Below are 25993 nucleotides of genomic sequence, written 5' to 3'. Positions count from 1 at the left end.
TGGATGATGTTATACTTTATGCTCTCCTATCCCCCAAAACCATCTTTCCTTTCCTATCCCCTCTTTCTTTTTGTACCCTCTATCCCTGTTCCTAAATAATAATAAAAAAACAGCAAAAGAAAAGAAAAGAAAAGAAAAGAAAAGAAAAAAAAGAGAAAAAAAAAGAAACCTGTTTAATGGGGAAGAATCATCGTTGTCTAGCAAAGATCGGCCATAGGAAAGCTGCTTTGCGAACCGCCGATCAGCTGTTTAAATAGCTGTCCTGCGAAGCTTAGGTCCCGAAAACACCCATTTTGCGAGCACAGAGGGAGCTGTCAAAATCGTCGTCTACCGAAAATTGGTTTGCAAAGCAGGGACCAAACATTGTCCAGCAAAATTCCCCCATAGGAATCACTGTTTTGTGTCTAGTCAATGTCTAGCGAAAAAACTGTCGTGCGGGGTAACTGTCTAGCGAGGCACCACTGTATATGAGAACAAAGAAAAGGACATTCTCTCTAATGCACCTCATTTTTGAAACAACCCACAATAAAAGTGTGATTCGTGTCAGGGCAATAATTCAGGCACCTGAATTACACAATACACAGCTATTAATACTCTCTGGATACCTCAGTGAGTTAGGTATCTGGCTGTGGAGCCAGACGATGGGCGTCTGATTCCCCACTTAGCCTCCCCACAGAAAAAGCCAGCCTGTGTAGCCTTGGGCAAGCTGGCAAGTCCCAGGGCACCCCCCCCCAGACTACTTGCGAGCACTCTGCCCCTAGAAAATTCTAAAAAGATGTGTTGTACATTGGGATTGACCGGATGGCATAATTTTCCTTATGAGGAAACCTACTCTGAGGGAGTTTTTTTCTTTTTTTATTTAATTTTATTGTTTTTGTCTTTTTTGTGAGGCTTCAATGGCCATCATTTGTCAGGGAGAAAAGTGTAAATATAAATTGAACCAAAGCAACCAATACTTTGAATCCTAGCTAAAAGAAAGGGTCCATGTGGGATGGTCTTAAGCAGATAAAAATGGCCCCGCCAAGTTTTTACCTCTAACGTGAGCGACGACCTTCTGGTAGAGCATCTGTCTCCCAGTCTGGTTTTCGACGGAAGCAGCTACAACCACCCCATACGTGCCATTGTCGTTAGCGTGGAGTTTTGTGATCTTCAAACTGCAGTCCCCTTGACTGAGATCTCCTACGAATCTCACTCGACCCCGAAAACTAGGACTTGTTAGGTTCATGAGATCCGAGGAGGTTTTGGAGCTATCGTATAAGAGTTGGCCAGTATAGCTGAGCAAACGTCCATCAAAAACGGGCTGAAAGAACCAAACCACAGCAGTGGGCTTGAGTCGGTCTGAGTGAAGTGTTTCATCGACGTGGCGTGGAATCAACATGCAGGAACCTTCCCAGACAATCAAGGGGTTGTGCGGTATCCTCAGTGGGTATTCATTACACAGGAAACCTGATGTGGAGAAACATATGTGAAAAGTCCACTACCTCCTTCTTTCTGCTGGCAAACACAACGCCCTTCCAACTGCCCTGCTCAGCCCCCATTTTGCCTCCTGCAGCTAAGAAACAATCCAAGGGGACATGATATCTTCTCATCTTTCTCACCACTACAGCAGAATCAGGGAAACTGACCCCCTCCTGTTACTCCAGACTGCAGTACCCATTTGCCATGTTGGCTGGGGCTGATGGAACATTTTGTCCAAAGGGGACCACTCGGCAGTATACCATCACCTTTTACCAACAGACCGGCTCACTTCTAATCGAAGGCTATTTCTACATAACTTTGAATCGCTTGACAGCAAATGAAGGGGAAGCCTTCAGATTCTCTGTTCATCTGATGCAGAACTCAAAGTTGCACGTGATGAGGAGAGGACCTTCTCTGTGGCTGCTCTCAGCCGTTGGAACTCCCTCCCACTGGAGGCCAGGCTGGTCCTCTCTTTCTTGTCCTTCCATAAGCCGGCAAAGACCTTTCTCTTCAGGCACACTTTCCCATAGTGACTAAGATTGCCCGAGCGGGGTTTTTAAATGGATGGATATGCCTTACTGCCTTGAATATGATTTTAGCATTGCTTTTGGGTCTTTTTAAGGAGGAATCCACCTGGGGTCCTTATAAGGAAAAAGAGGAGGTAAAAATATTTAAAATAAATAAAACAAATCTTGTTTACCATTTCCCCGAGTGGTATTTCTTCCTTTTTCATATTGTATAGTTATTGTTTAGCTTTATATATTATATATTATCTTATATATTTGTATACTCATTGTTTTTAGCTCTAAATATTGTCTTTTAATGATGTAAGCCACCTTGGGCCCTCCTTAAAGAGAAAGGCAGGGTAAACTATTTTAAATCGATAAATAAACAATACAAAGCCACATTTTACCCTGAAGGAGAATCAGCCAAAAGTAAGGCCTCATTGTAGGTCTGTGCAGTTGCCAAGCTCTGGAAAGGAAAAACATGTTATTGACTTGAGCAATCAATCATTCATTTACACAGCATCTGTTATTACCAGTTATTTTCAATCACTAGTGTAGTGGTAGATTTTAAAGTGTGGTCATTCATCATATAAACCCCTATCTTGATACCCTTACAGGGAGTCCCACATCAACTAACCAGTTTGGGAAGCGTTCATCTGTATCAGGATCAGGCCATTTGTAATGCTTTCTTCAAGAACAAACCAATCCAAAATACTTTCTGCATTACAAGAAAGCTCATAGGGATGTACTATTACTGGGAGAATACATGCAATGATTCATAGTTAGAGATGGGCATGAACCGGGAAATCCATGATTTCTGATCATTTGTGGTTTATGGATAACCAGAAACCACCATAAACCCCTGGAAAAACAAACTGGTTCACAGTTCCTTTCCCTGGTCCGTGCCTGGAGGAGGGAGACTCCTCTGTTCCTCATCTCCACTTGTATCTCTGCCTCCTCTGCCACCAGCCCACCCCACTCCCACTGCCTCTGTTGCCTATTTACCCACTCTTGCTGCCATGGCCGTCCTCAGAGTCAGTGAGCCTGGCTTCTCTACCAGAAGCCGGCTGCTGCCACTGTGCAGGCGTCTGCCTACCTGAAGGAGCACGTGGGGGGGAGCAGCGGGAAGGGGGCAGTTGGCCATCCCAGTTTGCCAAAGCAAAGGGAAGCTCTGGAGGGGGTGGAAATGCAGCATCTTGTTTTGCTTCAGCAAAACAGAATCTGCAAACCAGGGCATGAACCGAACCACGAACCAGCCCAGGTGGTCAGTTTTTCTGGTTTGCAGTTCGATTCGTGCCTGGCTCTATTCATAGTCCCTGCCAGTCCAAACATCTCCACATTTTATCCTTGTAAGCCCTGGTGATGGTTGGTCTAATGTCGCCTGCCCGTGCATTCCACGGTTGGCTGTACAACTAGCTAGGAAAGCACAAGTCCACCCTGATCCCTCATGGTTGAGGGCAGCTTGTTCTGCAGGAGAAAAACCATAAATGCTATCCCTTCTCAGTCATTAATTCTGAAAGTGCTTGTAGACTTTGGAACTCTCTCCCAAAGGAGGCCGCATCTTGTCTGTCCCTTCTGCAAGCAGGCAAAGACCTTTCTCTTCAGGCAAGCTTCCACTGAGTGACTGGCTGCTTGAGTAGGGATAGTTAGTGGATAGTTGCACCATACTGTTTTTTGGTGTTGCTTTTCTTTACCATCTTTCAGTGTGATATTTATCTGATCCTTTATAGGGTTTGTATATTTCTGGTTTAAGCTAGCTATTTATTTATTTATTTATTTATTTATTTATTTATTTATTTATTTATTTATTTATTTATTTATTTATTTATTTATTTATTTATTTATTTATTTATTTTCTATCTGTTTGTTTGTTTGTTTGTTTGTTTTTTATTTATTTATTTATTTATTTATTTAGATTTTTATCCCGCCCTTCTAGACAAGGTCTACTCAGGGCAGCTTACAATAAAATTATTCATAAAACGGTTAAAACGACAATTAAATCGACAATGAGATATTAACCAAGATGGGGAAATATAAACAAAAAACGAAGTAAGAAATAAAAGTCAAGTATTGACAGGATCTTATCTTTAATCTTATCTTTCAGTGATGTAAGCCACCTTGGTCTGTCTTAAGGAGAAAGGTGGGGTAAAAATATTTTAAATAAAAATAAATATGGGCTGGTGACATGGGGGACAGAGATAAGCTCCATCCCCATATCGTCATCAAATCTGGATGTCACAAATCTGGACCTTCTAGTGTTCATTCCAAAGGTTGTTAGAAGCACACGTGAGCACACTTAGAGAAACACGCTTACAGCATTTACACGATCAAAAACACTGTCTGTTCAACTTAATAGGCTTTCAGGCATCTGTGTAGACCTTCCCCGTAGTAACACAAATATCTGCCTTACTTCTTGGTGGAGTTGTTGTTTAGTCATTTAGTCATGTCCGACTCTTCGTGACCCCATGGACCAGAGCACATCAGGCCCTCCCATCTTCCACTGCCTCCTGGAGTTGGGTCAAATTCATGTTGGTTGCTTCGATGACCCTGTCCAACCATCTCGTCCTCTGTCGTCCCCTTCTCCTCCTGCCTTCACACTTTCCCAACATCAGGGTCTTTTCCAGGGAGTCTTCTCTTCTCATCAGATGACCAAAGTATTGGAGCCTCAGCTTCAGGATCTGTCCTTCCAGTGAGCACTCAGGGTTGATTTGGTGGAGTAGGGGAGCAGAATTAATGTGGGCACTATACATCCTGCCCCACAGTGTTAGCCCTACAGTATTTCAGGCTGAATGGCTGAATAAGGAGCATTCCTTAGACGGAAGTCAAACGATGAGATCAAGAAGAGTAAATGAAACGGCACACTCACCTTTCTGTGGAATTTTAGATCAGACAACAGGCCTTTCCTTAAAATGCTTCAGAAAGAAGAGCTACGAGATTGCCCTTTTGGTATGTTTTTCCTCCCTAACCAAATGTTTGTACATCTAGGGAAAATAAAAGATTGGCCCACGGAGAAGTCAAGGACATTTCTTGGCATCGAGACAGTTCACATTCATTGCATGACCCAATATTCTTCTTTTCTTCACTCCTGCATGTGCGCAACGCAACACAACTGACACGGGGATTACAAGGAACCAGAGAATCATAGTATGACAGGTCCCTAGAAATTTGTAGTCTCAGACCCTCTACAGCATGCAGTTTCCCTGTTACAATCCCATTCTCTGTTTCTTCTGTTTCACAATTGCAGGGCTCAGCAAAGTCAAGTCATTCAAATGGTGCTGGACAGCAACTCCCACCAGAACTAGCCAGAATATGGAATTCTGGGAGTTGTAGTTCAATGACATCTAGTGGCCCGCCCCTCTGTTTTCTGGCATTTCCCTGATGTGGTGATGAGCTACCAGAAATGCAGAGTGGAGCTTCTTCCCAGCAGGATAGCATTCTCAGGTACAGTGGTGCCTCGCTTAACAATGATAATCCGTTCCAGAAAAATCACCGTTAAGCGAAAACATTGTAAAGCAAAATTAAAAACCCGCTCAATGCATTCCAATGGGCTAAAAACTCAGTCCAGCGAAGATCCTCCATACGACAGCCATTTTCGCTGCCTATATAGTGAGGAATCCATCCCTAAACACAGTGGGGAGCCATTTTAATTACCGGTGGCCATTTTGAAACCGCCAATCAACTGTTAGAAAAACATCATTTTGCGAAGAATCGATTCCTGAAGCAGGGAACCGATCATCGCAAAGCGAAATTCCCCCATTTACACCATAGTTTTGCGATCGCAATTGTGATTGCAAAAAGATCATCGTAAAGTGGATTCGTCGTAATGCGGGGCAATCGTTAAGTGAGGCACCACTGTAAATAGCAGTGGCCCTAACCACACTGCTGATTGGCAGTCATCCCTATACAAGAAGGTCAATATAAGGCTTCCTGTTTGGGCTAAGAGTTTGGATGCCCTGCAGTGATTTTTGTTTGGCTCTGGTCTCCAACACAGCCCATGGATCTCCTCTAATAGCTGACTACATGTTCCTGACACAGTGACAGCAACAGAGGCAACAGAGATCAATGCTATAGAGCTTGGTCTACCAGGTGCAAATTCCATGATGTGGGCTTTTTCTGTTGTACTCCTATTTGATCAAACCCTCCACTATTCTCTACAGCAGTGGTTCCCAACCTTGGGTAACCCAGCTGATTTTTTTTTTGGATTGTAATTCCCAGAAGCCTTCACCACCAGCTGTGCTTCTGGGAGTTGCAGTCCAGGAACACCTGGGTTATCCAAGGTTGAGAACTACCGGCTAGAGCTTTCAGCTCCACCTCTTCACTCGTTCACTGTACAGAATGCTTTGGATTCTTGCCAAAGCAAACTCTTAAATTATCATTAACAAAAGTCAGAATCTGACGGGGCAGTGTTTGCCCTCAATTGACTCAACATGAGCTCCAGCTTCTGGATTTTGCCACTGTGTGTGTCCTTATGTGTGCTTCTACATTTATATTCTTAATCCGGGGGGGGGGGGGGTAGATATTACCTTTCTGACATGTTGCAATGGCATGGAGTGGCAAGATGTGTTTAAGGGGCAGGAGTAGGTAACTGGGGGCTGTCCAGATGTTACTAGACTGCAACCCCCATCATTCCTCACCCTTAGCTCTAGTGACTAACGCTGATGGGAGCTGTAGTCCAACAGTAACTGGAGTGCTACAAACTTTCCGGTCCTGTACTAAGGAAAAGGAGTTACTTTCAATGGAATTGAAATTTCCATATTTGGCATCTTCAATGAAAAAAATTAAAGGAACAGATCAACCTGCACCCAGAGGATCTGTTGCTCGTCAGATTTCCCAGTCCTGAGCGAGTTAGATCATTGGTTTGAAAAGAAGCTGTATGCAGGCGTTCTCTCGACTGGCTTAAAGCAACATGGAAGTGGGAACAAGGTGGTGCAGAGCCACCAGTTTCCATGTGTGATTATCTCCCTTCTTCCTATCAAGGATGGGCAGGAGAAAACTCATGTCGAGTTCTTCCAGAGGGTTCCTCTTTTCAATTTCAGGTTCTTTTGGGGACCTTTCTGTAAACTCGAAAATACCTGGACCTTTCAGGTTTTTTTTTTCAATTACACTTTTTCCCATTCTGCTTCCTGACACTAGACCCAATTAAGCCATCAGAGCTGTCAAAACCAGTTTGAATGAATGAATGAATGAATGAATGAATGAATGAATGAATGAATGAATAAATAAATAAATAAATAAATAAATAAATAAATAAATAAATAAATAAATAAATAAATAAATAACAGCAGGGGCAAGGCAATGGACAATCCAAAATCAGGTGGCAAGTACAGTGCGTGAGAAAGAAATACCGATCATCCACAGACCTATGCAGACACGAACAGTACTTTTAAGTCCATATTTATCATCACATCACCGTCACCATCCTCATCATCCACCTTAATACATCAGGAGGAAACAGATGTTAAGAAAGAGAAATCATCATCATGAAAATAATGTAAGTTAAAATACATACACATTTACACACACACACACACACACACACACACACACACACACACACACGCATTAACTCTCCCAAACCCCAGGGTATGCGGGATTGAGGAGATATTGTCTTGACAGCTTCAGTCCAGCAATTCAGGCTGTGGTCTGTCAGGTAAAGGGCAGGTTGGTAGAAAGAAAAAGGGGACAAGCCCTCCAAAAATCAATAAAATGAAAGCAAAAGACCAGAGTGATCAAAAAGATGAAACACATAAGAAATAAATGCAATTAACCTCTCTTTCAGATTCCCAAATCTTTGTAATTTGGAGGCTGGTAAAACCATGAAAGGCTCAGAAAACTAAAGAAAGGGCCTCTTTCACAGTGTTTACTCTTTGGGCAAACATGAAATTCCTACCCATAGTTTTAATTGCTTTTGCTAAATAAGAGGTAGCCGGCTATGACTTTCTTTAGGTGATTCTCTGTCCGTCCACCACTGAGTGTTTCCTCAGCCTCTGAGTTTAAGGGGCGATCCTGGGTGTAGCCTGAGATTGGCAACACTGCCCTTCCTGCTAAGCAGAGTAAGCCTTCTAGTGGGAGAGTTCAACAGCTAGCAAATCGCTCCTTCATACTATACTGGATACCCAGTATGGTTTAGTGGGCAGAGGAATGGACCAGGATTTCCGAGACCTGGGTTCCGATCCCCACTCCACCATGGAAACTCACTGGCCGAGCAGGAGAAACCACACTTTAAACATTTCATTGACCTTGAGAGCCCTATTAAGGTCACTCACTATATGTCAGTTCCAACTTGATGGCACAGAATAACCACAACGCAACCATACACTGGAAGCTCCGTCCCAATTGCTCCAGTGAACCTTGTTTTCCAACATGCCCCCCCAAATGGCTAACTTTGAGGAATTCTGTCTCTCCTTTCCAACTCCTACCCTTGATTTTTATGAGTCCAAACGTTGGACTTCCTCCCTTTCTCACCCTAACCCTAACCCCATCCTCTCAGTCGGCAAAATATCTCTTGCTTATGGCCAGGGCTTCTGATTTCTGTGTTGAAAAGGACAGGAATTGCCTCCTAGGCATAGATCCCTTTCTGGAAACCGACTGGGACCCGCAACCTTTTGCTGCCTGCGGAGCCTATCGCCGATCGCAACCTCTGCACACTAGGTGGCGCGATCTGCTTTCCCATCATCATTAGTTGCGTGCATAACTGAACTTTTGATCGGTGGTGTTCTTTCTTTCATCAACTCAGAGTAAAGGAGCATGCATGGGCCCCCAATCATTTCCCAGAAGAAATAGGCAGACTTTGGAAGGCCGTAGTGTTTTGTTCTGAGACATGATTTTTAGGGAATACAAATCCAGGTTTACACTGAGAATATAACAGATTCAGGACTTCATGTTATTGTCCCTTCCTAGCCTGATGTCATAAGATGACTTCCCTTTTTAGCTTCCATAATGTTGTGCCACTAGTTTAGAGCAAATCTTTAATCTGATGGTGAGGTTTACCATTCCCTTCTTCTGGGGGTGCCCTGGGTCCATGCAGTTTGCCTAAGGCCACCCTGGCTGGCTCTTCTCCCTTGAGGGACGATGGGGAATCGAATGCCTAACCCAAAGGGCTACCCAACCAGCTTTGATTAAAACAGGCCATTCTGAATGTGTGGACCAGATCGAGGAAAGGCTCCACTAGAAACATAATGTTCATGTATGTCAATCTGGTGCTTCTCAGATGCTTTGAACAATAGGTTGGGGTTGACTCTCACCTATCTATTCCATACTGATACTCATGGAAGAGGGTGAGGTGCAAATGAGGAGGATATAAAAGGAACATGAATGGTAAACGGTGGGATTTATCATGTGTAGGACGATCTCTGATAGGTTCATAACAAATAGTAGGCCATATACTATATTGTTTTGTAACACATCTTGTATGTAAAGGATAGCCATGTCCACACCTAGATGTTTTCATCACCAGCCCCAGCATCTCTTTTATAAAGCTCCCAGATCTTAATTTCCCATTTAAAAACCAGAGCACTTACCTCCTAAATATCTCACACTTCAAAAGGATTAGCTCAGAGCAATATACTATTGCTGAGAAAATATATTGTCTCTCATTTATAACACACACACACACACACACACACACACACACACACACACACACACACACATATGGTATATTAAGTTTACTCAGCCATTTCGCAAACACTTGTTCAAATCACGTTTCCTTTAATTTTTAGTTGATTAGCAAATTGCTTCCACAATAACTTTACAGGCTTGCATGCCCTCCAATCTGAAGCCCATCATTAGGAAATAGATGGTTGCAATAAGAACAGTGAGGACTTTACATCCAAACACTACATTTTTAAAAAAGAATAGATTGATGAGAAACTGGGGAAAGGGCCACAGAATATCCTTATTGTCCCGTGAATGAAATCATGAAATCTCAAAGAGAACACAGCACACAATGGTAAAGATCTATTGTTAAAGAAGCACCACAGCTGAAGCGAGGGAATGGCAGGGGGATGAGGAGAAGAAGAATTCTAGTATCATCAAAAAAAAGAGGACAACGAAATGCGATTGCTGTAGGGAATGCTGGGAATTGGGATGTCCGAGGTTTTGTCGGCCCCTGTTTCTAGAGCGGCAGGGTGCATCCGGATCAATCCAGATGATACACTTTGCATCTCTGCTGCCTCATCTCTGCATTTTGCATTTAGTATGCTCTCTTCTGCGATTGGTCCCTGAAAGGTAAACACAAGCTTCATTTGTAAGTTTGATTGCTGAGATGTGCATTTCAGAAACAAAAAATCCTCTTCGAACAATAAAACCGGTCAGTCACAGGTGATCTGCTTTCCTCCTTATTGTCTACTTGGGCACTTAACAATCATAACAAAGGGTCAAGGGGACGTGGTAAGGTGGAAGTGGCCTTTGGAGTTCTTTATCCCCTGCTGCATAGTCCCGATGACTTCATTGTCCAAGGTCACAGCTTCGGACTCATCAAGCCTCAATGCCAGAGACATTGACCACTGTATTTTTTCCAGACTTGGAAAGCATTTTCCTGTAGAAAGAGGGAAATAATTAGGTTCTTCAGAAGATGCTTTGACTCCGGCTCCTCCTCAGTTTCTTTCTCTGGTTTGCCCCACAAAACAACTCAGCTTTAACTGTGAGAGGAACAAATCTATGGGACTGGTTCTGCAAGATGATCAGCTGGACTGAACACCCTGCCTAAAAGCTTTGGGTTGGATCTAGACCAACATATTTAGAACGTAACCCATCAATCTCCTTAATCTATTCCTGGAATGAATGAATTTCAGCTGAACCCATTTTGTCTACAATAGTTGTAGAATATTATTAGCTTCATAATAAGGTTCCAGTTTCAGTAGCAAAGAGCCGTGTGACTGATTGCAAGAGGCACATATTGAAATCTCCTGATCTTTCCATTGTATCTTACAACAATAAGACTGATATGCAGCTACCCAACTGCCCCATCAATTGCTTGGAGACAGAGGGAGAGAGACAGAGGGAGAAATGTAGACCATTGGTGAGAGATGTCAGTTGAAATTCTTAATCCATGGATCATCAATCCTTGGTTTGCATCATCTTCAAGGCCTGCCCTTGTCTCTCTCTCACAAACTCACCCGTTGCTTTCAATGCCTGTCCCAGCTGAATTTTTGCGCAGGATGCTGTTTCGGCAGTACATCAGGAAGCCACATTGGCGTCTGTAATAGCACGAGACATCCACCACCAACAAGACCAACAGAAGGAGGGCGGCTAAGACAATGGTCAGGATGCTGCCTGTCCCCATACCTTTGTCAGGAGAATCTGAAAGAGAATAACTTTTTTCTCCAAATACCAAGGGAGAAGTGGCCAGGATGCCTGAGTCTTATGCCGAGGCTGAAATCCTGTTGCTTGGCATAGTGAACAACACTGGAATAGGTGCAGGGATAAGTGGGAATCTGGTTAGTCAACTCCTCCATACCTTTCATTGACTCATTGTTCTGAAGTTAGTCACAACTAGACAAGGTTCATTTGAATCAATGGAACTTTGGAGAAGTTGACTCCCCATTGATTTAATGAGCATGCTCTAGTGTGACTACACCCACACTAAGCAACATGATTTCAGCCTTTGCGGTATTTTATTCCTGCCCCATAAGTGGAGTCGACACATGCAGGCTGCTGGATCAGTCTGTATCAGTAATTGAGGAGCACATTTTTGTAATGTTAATGGCTTGTCATGGTCTATTCAGGACCCACCCACGCTCAAATACTTTGCTTTACAAACAGGGATAATTGCAGCTGGGCTCAGAAGGAACAGGGAGGCTCAGGGGGGTGTCATAGTCCCTGGTACTTATTAGGTGCCAGGGAACTGATCCTGCCAGCCCTGACTCCACTACACTGCTGGGACTGACAGCCTGACTTCTGTCCAACTGTATGAAGGCTACCTGTTCATAGTTTACCGTCTTTGAGAGTAACTTTTTTCGTAGTGGTGCCCAACTCGTTGATGGCTGTTATGAGAAGTTCAGAAATATCCTCTTGTGATGTTGGCATGAACTGAAATGAACATTTAGGGGGAAAAAATAACTGCCTTATCCCTGTGGAATAGGGCAACATTGGTGGGTTTATTTTTCCTTCTATTCCTTATCAGGTTTATCTAGCTTAATGTTTCTTTATATACACTATACTTCATAAATGGGATTGGAAGTAGGAAAAAGCAGAATTGTCCAGACCATTGCCATGACTTTTTGCTTTTTCCCAGCTCCAAGTCCATTGCATGTCAGTTTTATGTGGGTGTTTCCTTTTTTCTTAATGGAAAAATCGGCCTATCTCTGCATCTCAGAAATGATCATTTCCCATTATCTGATCATAAGCTGATTGTCAATTAGACCAGCTCATCTGTTCAGTTAACTAGGGACTAGGCTGGCCTCAGGCTAATGGGATTGTTGTAAATGTGAATTAGAAAGTGGAAGCCAGTCTTTTAGCATCAAAAGATCTTTCCTCCCCATCCCCATCCCTGTGGTTTTACCTGAGAGACACATCTCACCTCAAAAGACACCATATATGTACCTTGGTCCTCTTCCACCAACTTGATATCATCACCTTCAAAAACCTTTCCTTTCCAGGAAACAGTGATGGAAGGAGACGGGTTCGCCAATATGGTGAAGTTGCATTGAATGGGATTCCCAATCTGGGTGGCCAAGGATTCAGCCATAGGGAGCTGTATCCTGGGAGTAACTGAGAAAGCAGACCAGATTAGCTGTTGGCATTTGAGGAGACATCTTCCCCTTCACGTCTTGTTCTTCCTTTCCTGTGTATACCTGCTGCTTGCACTTTGTATAGTCTATACGAAATATGTATTATAATAAGCAGACAGTGCCACTAGATATAGAATGCTGCTCTAAAAGAATCCTTGTCACCAGTTCTCAAGATGTGTTCCAAATCTGAGGTTCCTCAAACATTTACAGCAAGACGCCAGATCAGTGCTTACATTTAACGTTGAGAGAGACATTTGTGAAAGCCACTTCATTCCGCTCTTTAATGCTGGCTTCACAGCTGTAGACGCCAGCATCTGAGGGCTGGACGTTCTCTATCACCAGTGCTCCATTTTCAACGGAGATTCGTCCTGCCAGGCAGAAAAGAGATGCTGTAGTATCAATAGGAGAGATGGTGAGACATCTATGGCAAAGGTCATTAGCACATGGCCCATTGTCCAGGGTCCACATACAGCCTTTCACGATCTCCGTGGCTGCCCTTGTTACTACCACTGCTGATCAACTGCACTCCCAAAACTGTCACCACCACCACCACCACCACTGGACATTCCCCTCCCTCCCACAATTTCCTTCCAGAAAGGGAAGGAAATATTCAGAATTGTACATTGGCATGGCTCTATGGCAGTGGTTCCCACCTTGGATCCCCAGATGTTCTTGGACTACAACTCCCAGAAATCCTGGCCAGAATAGCTAGTGGTGAAGGCTTCTGGGAGTTTTAGTTCAAGAACATCAGGAGACTCAAGGTTGGGAATCAATGCTCTGTGGTATAGGACAATGGTCGCTAACCTCATGTCTCCAGAGGCTCTTGGACTAAAACTCCCAGAAGCTCTTGCCAGCACAGCTAACAGTGAAGGCTTCTGGGAGTTATAGAACACTCAGGTATTTCCTGTACTATAGAGTAAGGTCACAATTGTTGTGTATATAACTGCAAAACCAATCACCACTAAAACTTTTCTCGCAATGAAGTCCATGGATGGTTTAGAGGTGGTCCAGTGCAGATGGCTTCAGAAGACTCTGGTCTCGTTGCCCACTTCTCGTTTATCAGTCATGCTATATAAAATCTCCTGCTTACCATCACCAGTATTACTGAGAGCTTGATTCTGAAAGATCCACCTGACCATTGGTGGTGGGATGCCTTTAGCCTGGCAGTTGAAATCCACCTGGGTGCCCTCAAGAACGTCCTTCACAGGCTCCATTTGGGTCACAAACATGGGCCTCTCTATAAAGCACACCCAGAGATTAACAAAAAAAATCACCATCTGAAAGGCTGCAATTAGGGATCACTACAGTATGAAATCAGGGCATTGTGCTGAAATGGGTTGAGGGGGTGTCCAGTGAAGATGGTAGGAGGGGGATCTGGGCTAGTTTCCTTACTTTTTTTTCAATGATTCCTTTGGTTCTTGATTCTCAGGAGACTAACCGCCAGGCAAGGCCTAGTTTTATTGCAAGTGGGAGAAGGTAGGAAGTTGCCTAGCAACAGACCCAGAACATGGGGGGAAATTTTCATACTACAGTCCCACACTTTCAGGAGGATTCTGGTACCCTGTTTTCCTGAAAATATAAGTTAACCTGACTTTTCAGGATGCTCATAATATAAGCCCGACCCCCAAAATAAGCCCCTGTTAAGTGAAACCTCCACCCTTGTGCAGCAACCAGAAGAAGATGACATGACTGTGTTTGAATACATGTAGATAGTTGTACACACAAAAAAAGCATCTCCTGAAAATAAGCCCTAATGTGTTTTTGGAGCAAAAATTAATATAAGATCCTGTTTATTTTTGGGGAAACACAGTAGAATCAAATAGTAACTTTCTCAAGCTCTGACCAGTTCGGACTTGTTTGTACACCTACTCCAGTACTTCCTGAACCGCAGGGGTGAAAAATGTATTTATTTTAAATACTCCAAAATGAATAAGTATTGAGCAATATTAAAGACACATATGTTACATATTTAAATGGCTGAAAATGCTCCCTTTCTCTGGGGGAAACCAGGATATTCTACTTTGTGAGGCCCCTATAGATTTGTACTTGGGAAATGGACTGAGACTGTGGCTCTCTGCATTTAAAACACACAGGCCACATTGGGCTCTATTCCTATGTCCATGCACCATCACCTCATTATGACTGAGAGAAGCTCTGTATTTAGCATGCATAAATACACAGAGAGAGTGTGATGGCCAAAACTTTCTCTGCATTTCTTCTCTGCCTGCTTGACTTTCACATAGAGTTCTCAGTCCTGGAGTTCCAAACCATATTGGGATATCCAGGTCTGTCTGCAACGTGGTCTACACTGTGATCAACAGGGCCCTTTGACAACTGCGGAGTCCCTAACAGAATGCCACTTACCGATCACACGGATTCTAATCTGGGCTCTAGCAGTAGCTCCAGATTGATCAAATTGCCCTGCGCATGTGAAGATTCCTCCCAGATTTGGGTCATAGAGGGTCATCTCCAGCCCCTTGGACAGTTCATCAACAGCTTTCTCGTTGTAGGGTTCGGAATCAGCATCAATTTCATTGTCATTGGGGTCAAGCCACGTCAACGTAGCTTCCCCACCATTTCTCACTGTTAGATAGAAGAGTTTAAATCATGCACAGTTATAATTGCAGGTGCCTCATTTGGCAACAGGAAAGAAGGAAAAAGGGAGAAGTAAGATTGAAGATAAAAAAGACAGACAGACAGATAAATAAAAGAAATCAAGAGATAGAAAAAGGCATAATTATCAGGAAGACAATATGCGAGTGCAAATTGATATGGAAACAAGAAGAAATGGATGTAAGACTGTAAAACTCAGAAAATGAAATTAAAAGAACCATCCACCTTGTAGTCAACCAACCCACCTGCAAAACATATATCTTGCTACTCTGCTCCACCCACAAGAGCAAAACTAGACAGCTGCTTTTAGGTATGCTTGTAATAAGCATAATAGTGATGATAATGATATTTACTTACCATTTATCAGGTTGATTTCAACTTAATAGGGGCCCTTTCTAGGATTTTCTAGGCACAGAAGACTCAGAAGACAATCCCCATTCCCTTCTCTGAGGGCACCTTGGGACTGTGCAGCTTGCCCAAGGCTACATAGGCTGGTTCAACCTCTAGCTTCATTGCCAGGTAACTAACTCACTGATCTCTACATGTTCAATTACCTGCCTTTACCTTTGCACAGAAAATAGGACTTCTTGCCCAATTCCACATCCCCCGTGCTTGGAATAATCTCCAAATCTTCTCTGGAACAGCGGGCAGTCTCTAGGAGAAAGAAGAAAGACCTGTTGGAAAAGTTTAGTTCTCAACGAAAAGTAAAGTCTTTTCCTCTGAGATCATCACAGCTCACCCAAAATGAGAAATCTTCTCAGCAACTATAATAGTTTATAAGGGCAAGAGCAAGCGCAGTGGTTCCTACTCTTGGGTGCACAGATGTTCTTGGACTACAGCTCCGGGAAATCTGAGCCAATGCAGCTTGGGGTGAAGGCTTCTGGGAGTTTTAGTCCAAAAGCATCTGGAGACCCAAGTTTAGGAACCACTGAGCTGCAGCATAGCCAAAGGATTGGATCATTTGAGAAGCCTTCCATCTTGATGTGGGGAAGCTTGTGAGCTACCTGATTCCAAAATCTGAGATTAGAAAACTGGACCAAGCTGTTCCTATTCAAAAGTCTTGTCTGGTCAGCTTAATGTGTGCAGTCATCACCTTCCGTTAGAAGAGACACTGCATTGTTGCACAAATCATTTCTATTCCCAGTTTTAGCAGCAGCAAGGAAAAAAAAGTTATTAGAAGTAAACTCAGCATTTTCCATTTCCAAGTTACAGTACATGAGCACATCAAACAGAACAATGATGTTAACTCACAACAAAGCTAAGCTGCACAATTAAACAGCAGCTCAAAACAGAACTTATTCAAAAACAAGAAGAAACCAAATTCCTACTAGAATCAAACCACATTTCCACCCACCCCCCAGAAACAGGCAGTGAAAGATCCCAAATAACTGAGAAGATATGTATTACATTGCAATTTTTTTTCAAAATCTATTATTTAAAAAACAGATGATCATTTCTAACAAGCAAAAAGGAATGTTTAGATTGTCACTTTGTTAATTAATTAGCTATTAGGAGAGGAGGCAGAGAAATTATTTGCAGTTCCCACTCGATGTCTTCAATTGGCCTCCTCCAACCTGATGCCTTTTGAGATCTTGCAGATCTCCCATCTGTTACATACAGCACTGATGTTACCTGTCTGTCATGGGTTTGGAGGGAAAGTTCCATCCTATGGGGAGTGGAAGGCGGGACATCAGGAGGAGGGGCTGTACTGTATATATATGTGAAGCCTGTGTGGTGAAAGGGAGACGCTGGGATGTGACGAAGCAGCAGCTGGGAAGAAGAAGCTGGTGTGGGAGTCTGTGTGTCAGACAGGGTACTACTGTGTGTCAGAGTACCAACCTGATAGGTTCAGGTGTCTGTTGGTTAGCCAGAACTGATAGGTTCAGGGTCTGTGCTTCAAGTTAAGGGTTCTGTGTGAACCAAACTGTGTGTATGTATGAGTGAGAATAAGCCACGTTACTTTATCTTATTCACCTGATCGTTTTATTTTTCCCTGTGTGTATTTAAATAAACCTTATTCTTTTTATTTGTTTAAAAATCCATCCCTGGTCTGTGTGACTTCTTATAGGGAATGGTTGGTGGCAGCTTAGTTAACGTGTGGCATATCCCAGTAGGTCTGGGTTTGTCACATTGATTGGTGTCCAGCGTGTGGGATACGACTGGTCCAGTTGTCCAGCGGTCCAGCAAAGCCTTGGCAAGTGTGCCCAGAGCAAGGGGGGTCTAGTCAGGGACAATCTGAGGCGCGTAGGTAATCTTCTAGGTGTACCTCACGGGGAGGTGCGCTAGTGGAAGAACGTGCCAACTGGGGAGACTAGATTAGGGTGTTCTGAGGCAGCCTAGTTTTTGGCGGGAAAAAAGCTGAGGCGAAACTGTGTAGTAACAGTGATCTAGCCTGCCTGCTGAGAGGCCCAGCAGAGGGGGGTAGGCTCTGGCTCGCAACTGTTGCAAGTTAAGTGCTGAAGAACAGCAGCAATCTATAGAAAGCTGGTTCTGAGGCAAAAGAGAAAAAAAGTGGTCGTTTTATTTTGAGGCTTGACTTTTTAAAGCAGCCTGTTCTGAGGGGGGATTATGCCCTTGACTCGAAGCCAGATGGCAGAAATGGGTGAAGTGAAAGACCCCCAGGTGGACCAAGGTTCTGAGGATGAATTTGGCTCAGTGCAAGGTGACAGCACGGGAGAACAGAACCCAGAACTCAGAAAATTGCTCATAGCCCAACAGCATGAACTGAGGATGAGGGAAATAGAAAGGGAAGAGAAACAAAGGCAAATGGAAAGAGAAGAAAGATTGGAGAGAGAGAAAATGGCGTTTGAAAGGGAGAGGGAGAGAGAGAAAATTGCTCTGGAAAAAGAAAGAATGGCGTTTGAATTAAAAAAATTGGAACTGATGAACCAGAACAATAATAACAATAGGGATTCTGAGGGAGGCCAATTGTCTAAGGCTGACCTGAAGAAATTCCCTGTGTACCACAAGGGAGATTGTCCTGAGGTGTTCTTTTCCCTAGTGGAAAGAGCGTTTGTGGACTTCTCAGTGAGGGAAACTGAGAAGATGACCATCATGCGATCTTTAATCAGTGGTAGCCTGGCTGAGGTTTATTCAGAGATGCCAGAGGAACTGATGAGAGATTTTGCAGAGTTTAAAAAACTGGTGTTTGCAAGACATGGGATAAATGCGGAACAGTTGAGACAAAGATTTAGGTCAATCACCAAAAAGCCAGAGCAGACTTTTACCCAAGTGGGGGCCCAATTGGTGAGGCTGCTTGAGAAATGGCTATCTCAGGAGGGGACAGAGACCTACGAGCAGCTTAAAGATTTGATAGCACTGGAACAGTTCTATTCAGTCCTGCATGGGGAACTGAAATTCCAGGTGAGGGAAAGGAAACCAAAATCTGTGGTAGAAGCCGCCGAGATTGCAGATTTTATTTCCCAAATAAGAAAGCCCTTGGGTGAGGGGAAATCTGTAGGTAAACCCAAAGAAACCTACAGCAAGTACTCTCAGGGACCAGGGAAAAACCAGCAAGGGGGAGGGGCCCATGGTGAAGGGAAGCCCTCAGACATGAAACCAAGACCTCAGGTTTTGGAGGGAAAACCAAAACAAGATGAGAAAGACTCAAAATACACCAGAAAATGTTATTTCTGTCAGGGAAAGGGTCATCTAATCTCAGAGTGTGAGAAATTAAAGCAGCTAAAAGGAATGGTGCCTCAGGATTCGAGTGGAACCAAGCCAAAAGCTGTGTTCTGTGTCCAGAAAGAGCAAGGCTCATTGTCACTGAGGGAGCCTGTTGCCATGGCTACTCAGTCTGGAACAGCTACATCTGCTGATCAGGCTGAGGAAAATGGCCCTCTTGTAGAAGTCAGGCGCTGCCTGCTGGTGAGAACAGATTCCCAGTTGTTTGAAACAGCAGGGGTGGACGTAGGAATACTTGACCGTCAGTATCGGGGGCTGCGGGACACTTGTTCCCAGGTGACCCTGTGCCATCCAGATATTATTCCTAGGGAGTATGTAATCCCAAATGAGAGCATGAAGGTGGCAGGGATTGAGGGGCAGATAATCTCACTGCCAGTCGCGGAGGTACCTGTCAACTTTCAAGGCTGGAGGGGGTTTTGGCGGCTAGCGATTTCATCGACTCTGCCAGCAGCCGTGCTCGTGGGAAATGACCTGGCTGAACATGTGAAAAGGGTGCTAGTGATTACACGTTCACAAGCCACCACGGGGACAGTTCAAGGGGGTAATGATGAGCCAGAGACGGAAGCAGAGGGGAGTTCAGAAGCTGTGGTGGAAACCTTAACCACAGACAGCAGATTTGGACAGGAGCAAAAGGCAGACGCCACTCTCCAAAAGTGTTTTGAACAAGTGACTGACGCCCAGCTAACACCTGAAACCCCAGTGAGATTTCTGGAGAAAAAGGGGATTTTATATAGAGAGACCCTGAGGAATATCTCAAAAGGGGGAGATGGAATCAGAAGTCAGCTGGTGGTACCTGAAAAGTATCGCCCCATGATCTTACAAAGGGGGCACTCTGACATGTTTGCTGCACACTTAGGGGTGAACAAAACACAGCAGAGAATCACACAGAATTTTTACTGGCCTGACATAGGGAAGCAGATCAGGGAGTTCTGTAAACAATGTGATGTGTGTCAAAGGCAGGGGAATAACCGTGACAGGACCAAAGCAAAGTTGTGCCCTTTGCCTGTGATTGACACTCCGTTCAAATGCATAGGGGTGGATATTGTGGGACCTTTGCCCAAGGCCACAAAGAGGGGGAACAGGTTCATTCTCACCATTGTGGACCATGCCACGAGGTACCCTGAAGCCATACCCTTGACTAACATTGAAACTAACACAGTGGCAGATGCCTTGGTGGGGTATATGTCCAGGATGGGATTTGCCTCAGAAATAATCACAGATTTGGGAGCATCGTTCACATCAAAGCTCATGAAACGCTTATGGCAAATCTGTGGAATTAAGCACAAGGAAACCACTGCCTATCATCCTGAAAGTAATGGGTTAACTGAGAAGTTCAATGGGACTCTAATGCGCATGATTAGGGCTTACTTGGCAGAGAATCCAAACAATTGGGACCAGAAGCTGCAATCCCTTTTGTTTGCTTATCGATCAGTGCCACAAGCCAGTACCGGGTTCAGTCCATTTGAACTTTTATTTGGGAGAAGGGTGAAAGGGCCCCTTGATTTGATCAAACAAAATTGGGAGCAGATCACCCAGGATGACCCACAGGACGTTGTGACATATAGAGACTCTTTAAGGAAGGACCTAAAGAGAAACCTAGAGCTAGCAACAGAGACCCTGCAAGCTCAAAAGGTCAGAAAGAAAGCCTGGTGTGTCCAGAGAGCCGGGGAGAGGCGCTTTGACCCGGGGAGGAAGTGCTTTGGCCTAGGCTCTGCAAAGAAAACAAACTGCAGCTGGGTAGCCCAGAAGTAAAGTGCTTGGGTCACATGGTAGGGGGAGGAGTGATAAAACCCCTGGAGGCCAAAATAGAAGCTGTTCGTGATTGGCCTAGACCCAACACCAAGAAAAAAGTCAAATCATTTCTTGGGTTGGTGGGCTACTACAGAAAGTTCATCCCGAGGTTTAGCGAGATTGCGGCTCCGCTGACCGATCTGACGAGGAAGAAGACTGATGACCGCATCCCGTGGACCAGCGACTGTGAGGAGGCGTTCCAGAGGTTGAAGCAGGCGCTCATCAACTATCCAGTGCTGCGTGCTCCAGACTTCGACAGGGAGTTCATCATCTACACCGATGCGTCTAACAGCGGGGTAGGAGCAGTTCTGTGCCAGGAGGATGAGAATGGTGACCAGCATCCAGTGTCCTACCTGAGTATGAAACTTCAAAAAGGTGAGAGACATTTGGCAACCGTGGAGAAGGAGTGTTTGGCCATAGTCTACGCGATCCAGAAGGCCAAGCCTTACATCTGGGGAAGACATTTTGTTTTGTGCACTGACCATTCACCACTGCAATGGTTAAAGACAATGAAAACCCACAATAGCAAACTTATGAGGTGGGCTTTAAACCTACAGGACTATGACTTTGAAGTGAAGGTGGTCAGAGGGTCAGTGAACTGTGTTGCTGACGCCTTATCAAGAAGACCTGAAGAATGAAGACGGCGAAAGAAACATGGACTATGTATATATATTGATGACAAAAAGTTAAATGTACCTGTTTTTTGAACTTGGTTTGTATGAATAAAGGTAAATTGATGTAATGTATATGGTAAATGTTTGAATGCCTAATTGCTATGGTTAGCTTAGAATGTAAGTATAAGTAAGTATGATATGGTATGTATAACTGTTATTGTGTGTTTTATCCAGGTTGTTTTTTGGGAAAAAGCACCTTAGCTTTCCCCCTACAAAACAACTTATAAAGAGGGGAGGTGTTACATACAGCACTGATGTTACCTGTCTGTCATGGGTTTGGAGGGAAAGTTCCATCCTATGGGGAGTGGAAGGCGGGACATCAGGAGGAGGGGCTGTACTGTATATATATGTGAAGCCTGTGTGGTGAAAGGGAGACACTGGGATGTGACGAAGCAGCAGCTGGGAAGAAGAAGCTGGTGTGGGAGTCTGTGTGTCAGACAGGGTACTACTGTGTGTCAGAGTACCAACCTGATAGGTTCAGGTGTCTGTTGGTTAGCCAGAACTGATAGGTTCAGGGTCTGTGCTTCAAGTTAAGGGTTCTGTGTGAACCAAACTGTGTGTATGTATGAGTGAGAATAAGCCACGTTACTTTATCTTATTCACCTGATCGTTTTATTTTTCCCTGTGTGTATTTAAATAAACCTTATTCTTTTTATTTGTTTAAAAATCCATCCCTGGTCTGTGTGACTTCTTATAGGGAATGGTTGGTGGCAGCTTAGTTAACGTGTGGCATATCCCAGTAGGTCTGGGTTTGTCACACCATCATCCCCACCACGGCCAGCTCCAGCCAAAGCGATCAAAGTGGGCATAGATTAAAGGACCTGCTGCCTATGGAAGGGATTCAGGTCAGGGGAACCTGCCTTAAATTAATCGATCGGAATGGCATAGCTTGATTAGGTGACTCTTAGGCAGCAGCTTGGAAACGCTCTCGGCAACCTGTTCTGAACTCTTTGCTCCATTTGCCTTACCTGCGAGGAAAATCAGAATGAAGACTCTCCCTGGCCCCATCTTATGAAGTCGGGTAGAGGAACTGGGCTCCTTGGGACTTGTCACTAGACGTCTGAAACGGGTCCTCTCGGGCTGCTTCTGAGGGTTCTCTCTCACCATCCCAAGCAGCTCCCTTCTTATTTCAACCTCCCATCCGCCTCTGTACCCCTTTGGCAGGAAATAAGGGGGAGAAGGGGTTGGAGCAGGAAACTATACTGGGTGGGGAGGGGGAAAAAAAGGAGAAAATAAAAGCTTTATAAGCATGACCTGTCAGAAAAGGGGAAGGGAGCTGTCACTTGTACATCCGTTTGTCTTTGCATTTTCAAGTTGAAATTTCCTAGATTTTTCTCCATTACTTCGATCGCAAGAGATTTTGTAGCCCTGCATGCAAATATAGATGTGGAAATATCGGAGTCAATTTCATGACATTCCACAGATCCCACATTCCTTTTAATCATCATCAACCTCTTAGAACTGCAGAGATGGAAAGGACCCTCGGGATCATCGAGTCCAGCCCCTGTCAAGGAGGCACAGCGGGGAATTGAACTCCCTACAGCCCTAAAACCACAGTGCTATCCAGCAATTCTTCCTGCATTGAAATCTGTGGTTTTTTCATGTGCATATATTTCCTAAACATGTTTTCACCTCCTATAACTAACCCATGTTTGTGCAATTTTTTCCAATGGTATGCATTTTTGCTCTTCACATTTTAAAAGGAGTATGTTGTTTTGCATGCATTCTCTCTGAAACGCCCATGAACTCAAGATGAGGACCATTCTTTTTCAAATCAGTGCATGAGGTGTAAGAAGGCTACTCTTGTCAGGACAATGGAGTCCAACAAAATTCTTTCTCATCTAAACATATAATTTTTTACCAGTATTGTATCTACTAGTTAGAACTGCAACAAAATGTGGCAGTATGGATCTTTTTTTTTTTTGTTTAGCTCCTCCTTCTCTCTGATATTCCATTCCATCCAGACCTGGGTTTTCTCCTCAAGACATAAAGTCATTTTGTTTTTGGCTTAGCGAGGCTTCACTGGTGACTAAGTGCAAAACAGCAGCAATAAGAACAATTTCAGGAGCGAAGTATATTCTAGAGCTGCATAATTACCCCTTTAAAGATCAAGCATAAAAAGTGCAATCGGTCAATTCCATAGACAATGACCATTGAATGTAATAAGTTTCATTTAAGATGGGGAACTTTCTGAAGCTCTATATATGCAAAGCTATAGGAACCAAAAGAGAACAGGAGAGCAACAATCTCAAATTGTCTCTGTTTTCTTGATGAAGACCAAGAGGTTTGGGAGGAGAACCATCTTTCCTAATGGGTTTACCGCAAAAAATCCAAGGAGAAGTAACAATAAACATACTGGCTTAAATGCAGTTGCTAGACACAGCAAAAGTAGACCCATGGAATCAGAAGGATTTACATAAGGCTTGACTTTCTCTTTGATAAGAGGTTCTATCAGTCTGCTCCTGTTGGCAATCACAGTTGGATTGAGGCTATCTGGTAAAGCTATCGTTAATCCTTTTATTTTATACAATGGGACTGTGGTATCCATGGGGGATTGGTGTAAGTATTGAACACTCTGCATTGCGTGGTTTCTGGCTCCCTGTAGTGGTATGTTCTCGTAAATACATTCTGGAAATACATATGCATTTTTAATTTATTATTTTCAGCCAGCAGATAAGTGAATCAGTGCAAACTGATCTGGGGGGGGGGAGTACTGTAGTACTCTTTAATTAATTAAAAAAGCTGGGTATACCTTTTAACAATGCTAAAGTCCTCTTGGATCCTCCAGTTGTGCTGGGAAGTGGTTGTGAGTCATTCTAGAACTTTTGGTTACAGGTTTGAATAGGTCACCCTATGATTAGCATCCAACCATGGGAAGATATTTGTTACTGGTTATACTGGAAGGCACTGGGTTTTCCCAGTACCACCTCTCCAAGTGTTGTTGGAATTGCTTCTGAGAATTTCACACCCAATACTATGGCCATTCCTTTTTGCCACATCTCTGGATGCACAGAATGAAAAGCAGCATCCTTTTTCCACCTTGATGGGATAAACAGAGGCCCATGCTGCACCCACCGGACCTGCAGAAAATACAACAGTGCAGGACAATGGAGTCCAACAAAATTCTTTCTCATCTAAACATCTAATCTTCTACCAATATCATATCTATCAGTTAGAACTGCAACAAAATGTGGCAGTATGGATCTTTTTTTGTTTAGTTCCTCCTCCTCCTCTCTGATATTCCATTCCATCCAGACCTGGGTTTTCTCCCCAAGACATAAAGTCATTTTGTTTTTGGCTTAGCGAGGCTTCACTGGTGACTAAGTGCAAAACAGCAGCAATACGAACAATTACAGGAGCAATATACTGTCACTTTGTTAACTAATTAACTATTAGGAGAGGAGGCAGAGAAATTATTTGCAAGGCACCGGCCCTGCAGAAAATAAAGTGCCCACAAGAGAGCGAATCTGAGCAACTTGGTCTGTAAAACGCCATCCCCTCTTGCATTTCTTCTCTGCCCTTTCCCACCAATGGCACTTCTCCCTACTTTTACTCAAAACAAAAATGTCCAGAAATGTCCCATCCACTGCTTTTTTATTCATGTGGACTAGGAACTTGGATTTCTTTTTACATGAACACTGAGCCTGGAGGTCCGAATTGTAGCAGTAACCAGGAGTGGCACTCCTCCCTCCTTTTACTCATCCAAAGGGGGCCGAGGGGTGTTAGGAGAATGACAGCCATGCTCTCAGGAAACATCATCCCATGACGACCACCTCCCAAATACATGGAACCCTCATGGCCCATGTGAACAGATCCAGGGCTGAGAAAATAAGAGCAAAGCAGAACAAAAACATCAAGAAACGTTCCGTGTTTTGACCTGCTTTAATCCTGTCAACCCTTCTGTTGTGTGGACAGAATGGAGGCAGAACCAGGATGATGGGCGCAAGGAAAGTTCAGATGATGCTCAGCAGGAAGGGGCTCTGAGAACTGAGACCCCCACTCAGACTGGCTTTCATTCCATCGTCGCATTGTTAGGAATATTGGTCTTTAGCAATCTCCAAATGGCAGACATTCCCCACACAGACACCAATATTCAGTTTCCAAAAACCGTTTCCAGCCTGAAAGACTAAGAAGAGTTATGTCTCACCCACCCCAAAAACTGGGCATGGAGGTGGCTCTACCTGGACTCTAAGGGAGCTTCAGCTTTACGGGCCCTGATCCTGCTTACCCCAGGCCTCATTGCTGGTTGTGAAAGGGCCTCCAGAACCGTTTGAGGTTCAGGGCCTGAAAAATGTGTCTCCATCGCTCCCTTTACACCCATGTGGGCTAGAAACTTGATTTTGTTTTCAAATGAATGCTGAGGTGAAGCATTCTGTACCAGACACTAGTTTCGGCACTTGTGTGGTCCTTAAGTGTGAGGAACTCCAAGGAAGGCAACTCAGGATAAATAAAAGCCTCTGTTTTCTGACACTTTATTTCTCCACAGGAAACATTGCGGCTCCTTGGTTCGTCCTGGGAGGCCACCTTTCCTTCT

At 44.0% G+C, this 25993-nt stretch overlaps 2 protein-coding genes and 2 long non-coding RNA genes across 8 annotated transcripts in view; all 4 read right to left on the bottom strand.

Annotated features, from left to right (window-relative positions):
* LOC110090702 (B-cell receptor CD22) overlaps positions 1 to 9514 on the bottom strand; it is a 28998-nt gene extending 19484 nt beyond the window's left edge. For 4 of the 5 annotated variants that reach the window (XM_072979712.2, XM_072979710.2, XM_072979711.2 and 1 more), the window contains exons 1-3: positions 4831 to 9514; positions 2372 to 2430; positions 1033 to 1446 (exon numbers count right to left, since the gene is read on the bottom strand). In XM_072979712.2, the coding sequence (XP_072835813.2) occupies positions 1033 to 1446; positions 2372 to 2405 (448 nt within the window). In that variant the 5' untranslated portion in view covers positions 2406 to 2430; positions 4831 to 9514. Of the gene's footprint in view, positions 1 to 1032; positions 1447 to 2371; positions 2431 to 4374; positions 4448 to 4830 lie in introns of those variants that run through there. The other variant, XM_078380279.1, reaches the window with a different exon arrangement.
* A 323-nt stretch (positions 9515 to 9837) lies between these two features.
* LOC140702020 (uncharacterized) lies at positions 9838 to 11415 on the bottom strand. The gene is made up of 2 exons (XR_012081063.2): positions 11084 to 11415; positions 9838 to 10503 (listed from the first exon to the last, which is right to left on the bottom strand). It is a non-coding gene; the product is annotated as an uncharacterized LOC140702020 (long non-coding RNA).
* A 164-nt stretch (positions 11416 to 11579) lies between these two features.
* On the bottom strand, positions 11580 to 13932 carry LOC140702037 (uncharacterized). The gene is made up of 3 exons (XR_013538499.1): positions 13788 to 13932; positions 12931 to 13065; positions 11580 to 12677 (listed from the first exon to the last, which is right to left on the bottom strand). It is a non-coding gene; the product is annotated as an uncharacterized LOC140702037 (long non-coding RNA).
* Positions 13933 to 14445: 513 nt separating this feature from the next.
* On the bottom strand, positions 14446 to 24548 carry LOC144583034 (neural cell adhesion molecule 1-like). Its single transcript, XM_078380278.1, has 3 exons — positions 22428 to 24548; positions 15875 to 15964; positions 14446 to 15280 (listed from the first exon to the last, which is right to left on the bottom strand). The coding sequence occupies exons 1-3, from the start codon at positions 22564 to 22566 to the stop codon at positions 15012 to 15014; spliced, it is 498 nt and encodes a 165-aa protein (XP_078236404.1). The 5' UTR covers positions 22567 to 24548; the 3' UTR covers positions 14446 to 15011.
* Between the last annotated feature and the right edge of the window lie 1445 nt (positions 24549 to 25993).

This window comes from Pogona vitticeps, chromosome 9 (genome assembly GCF_051106095.1).
Source record: "Pogona vitticeps strain Pit_001003342236 chromosome 9, PviZW2.1, whole genome shotgun sequence".
Taxonomy (NCBI): domain Eukaryota; kingdom Metazoa; phylum Chordata; class Lepidosauria; order Squamata; family Agamidae; genus Pogona; species Pogona vitticeps.
Note: the sequence above shows the minus strand (reverse complement) of the source record. Positions and strands in the feature narration are given on the sequence as shown.

What these genes read in the sequence shown, in the direction of transcription:
- LOC144583034 (XM_078380278.1), bottom strand. Translation starts at nt 22,566, where the DNA reads ATGGTGAGAGAGAACCCTCAGAAGCAGCCCGAGAGGACCCGTTTCAGA. An exon ending in CATTCTGATTTTCCTCGCAG is followed by an intron (nt 15,965 to 22,427) that starts GTAAGGCAAATG and finishes TCTTTCTCCTAG; the next exon opens with AGACTGCCCGCTGTTCCAGA. An exon ending in GTCCTATTTTCTGTGCAAAG is followed by an intron (nt 15,281 to 15,874) that starts GTAAAGGCAGGT and finishes TCTATCTAACAG; the next exon opens with TGAGAAATGGTGGGGAAGCT.